General features: G+C 45.2%; 1 protein-coding gene across 1 annotated transcript; it reads right to left on the reverse strand.

The window, feature by feature from the left end:
- Positions 1–236: 236 nt before the first annotated feature.
- Pmar_PMAR016227 (hypothetical protein) lies at positions 237–642 on the reverse strand (the record flags this gene model as incomplete). Its single annotated transcript, XM_002779442.1, has 3 exons — positions 237–362; positions 405–499; positions 560–642. Coding segments are annotated over 3 exons (304 nt in total), but the record flags the coding sequence as incomplete, so codon positions are not given.
- Positions 643–1,650: the final 1,008 nt, after the last annotated feature.

The raw sequence follows: 1,650 nt of genomic DNA on the forward strand, positions 1-1,650 counted from the left end.
CGGTTGTGATGATGAACGGCACCAAAATCTCCTCTAATTATGGAAAGCCATCGGAGGCTTACCGGTAGCGCTTATGGCATAACAGGAGCCACATTTGTTCCGCGAAGTAGATTGCTTCCTGACTGGAGCCAAAGCACCAGCGGCTTCCCAGTCAACCGACGGAGGAGCTGCTATTTCGTCTTGTGGGTCTGAGGGAATCTTTTTGCTTCCGTGGAACAAGAGCAAGGTGATAGTACAAGTCGCATTGACTGAGCGCAGGTTTTCCTTGAGCTGCGGATCTGTAGCAGACTGGAACGCTTTATCGAATACTTCAGGTGGTACATCGGCATATTCATTGAGGCCGACCTCATGAGTAATATCGCCTGAATAATGAACTTGAGAGGACAGAAGCTTTCATCGCTCACCATTCGCTCTCAATTCCTCTATTTCCCTCACGCTTTGTGAAAAAGCAGCCTTCGCAACCTGGTACTGCTCATCCGTCTCATACTTCTTGCTGTAACTTCAAAAATTACGATAGGCGATGGAAGAGCTAGAGGCTGGAGGGAACGGATCATCTCACTCTCTCATGAAGTCCTGGAAGGCCTGGTCGATATCCACCAGTTGATCATCTCGACCCGATCCTCTGGCGATAGTCTGAGCCATAACGATAAGGTGAAGAGCTCCGGCGGTGAACCACATGATGGCGAGGTGCTGATTGAAAGCAACAGAATAAAAGCCTGCCAGCGTCAGACAGTCTGAGTCAGACTAGGAGACAGAGTATTTCATAAAAACTGGAAAAACTGCTTTTAAAGGCGCAAAACTAATTAAAAATTTCTGCGATCTCCGTGCGGAACTAAAAAACTCAAGTATATCTCGCTACTCTAATACTTATTGTAAACACGACGGGGAAAATGTGTAGATAATCGGGAATGGTCCCCGATTATCCATTGTGAAACTGCGCTTGCACGGTCTGCGCACGCGTGCAGCGTTCATAATTCACGCAAAACATAACTATTCCATGCAACATGTACTAATCCATCATAAAAAAAACTAAATCTATGCAATCTATACAATGCTAAGCAAACAATGGTATTGCGGGCAAATGCGCTATGCTATGCAACAGGTACGTGATGCTTAGTTTAGTATTCTACTTTCAAGTAATACTGATGAGTGATTTCTGAACGTAATTTTTGATCTGAGATTTACACATTTTTGCGTGAGAATTAATAACATGATGTTACTAACATTAGCTCACTGGCAACACGATCACGCAAGTGTCATAGTCCACGTCATGAAACACTGACTGACTGACTGAACACTGCGCATGAGAGTACATCCATGAAACGAAAAGTACCTTAATCATGGTTGTCTCGTAAAACCAAGCCAGTCGTGAAATATCAGGTCGCCTTGTCACCTGCAGGCTGCGGCGGGGCAACGACAGTCCATTCTCTTGGGCTATGACTCGTTTCAATCCTCAGATTTGGTGCATGTGTTTTTTACCCGTGGAGGTCTGCAACCAAAATTCAACATCCTTGGCCGGTAGCTCTAGACGGAGGGTCTGTCCGGAATGTAACGTATCCATGCCCAAGATCCTTGGTGATTGAGAACATCTTGATGTTTGGTACAAAGCAATCCTTATATAACACGAGTCGGTGAATGCAGATTCTATCT

Source organism: Perkinsus marinus, assembly GCF_000006405.1.
Source record: "Perkinsus marinus ATCC 50983 genomic scaffold scf_1104296947326, whole genome shotgun sequence".
Lineage (NCBI taxonomy): Eukaryota > Perkinsozoa > Perkinsida > Perkinsidae > Perkinsus > Perkinsus marinus.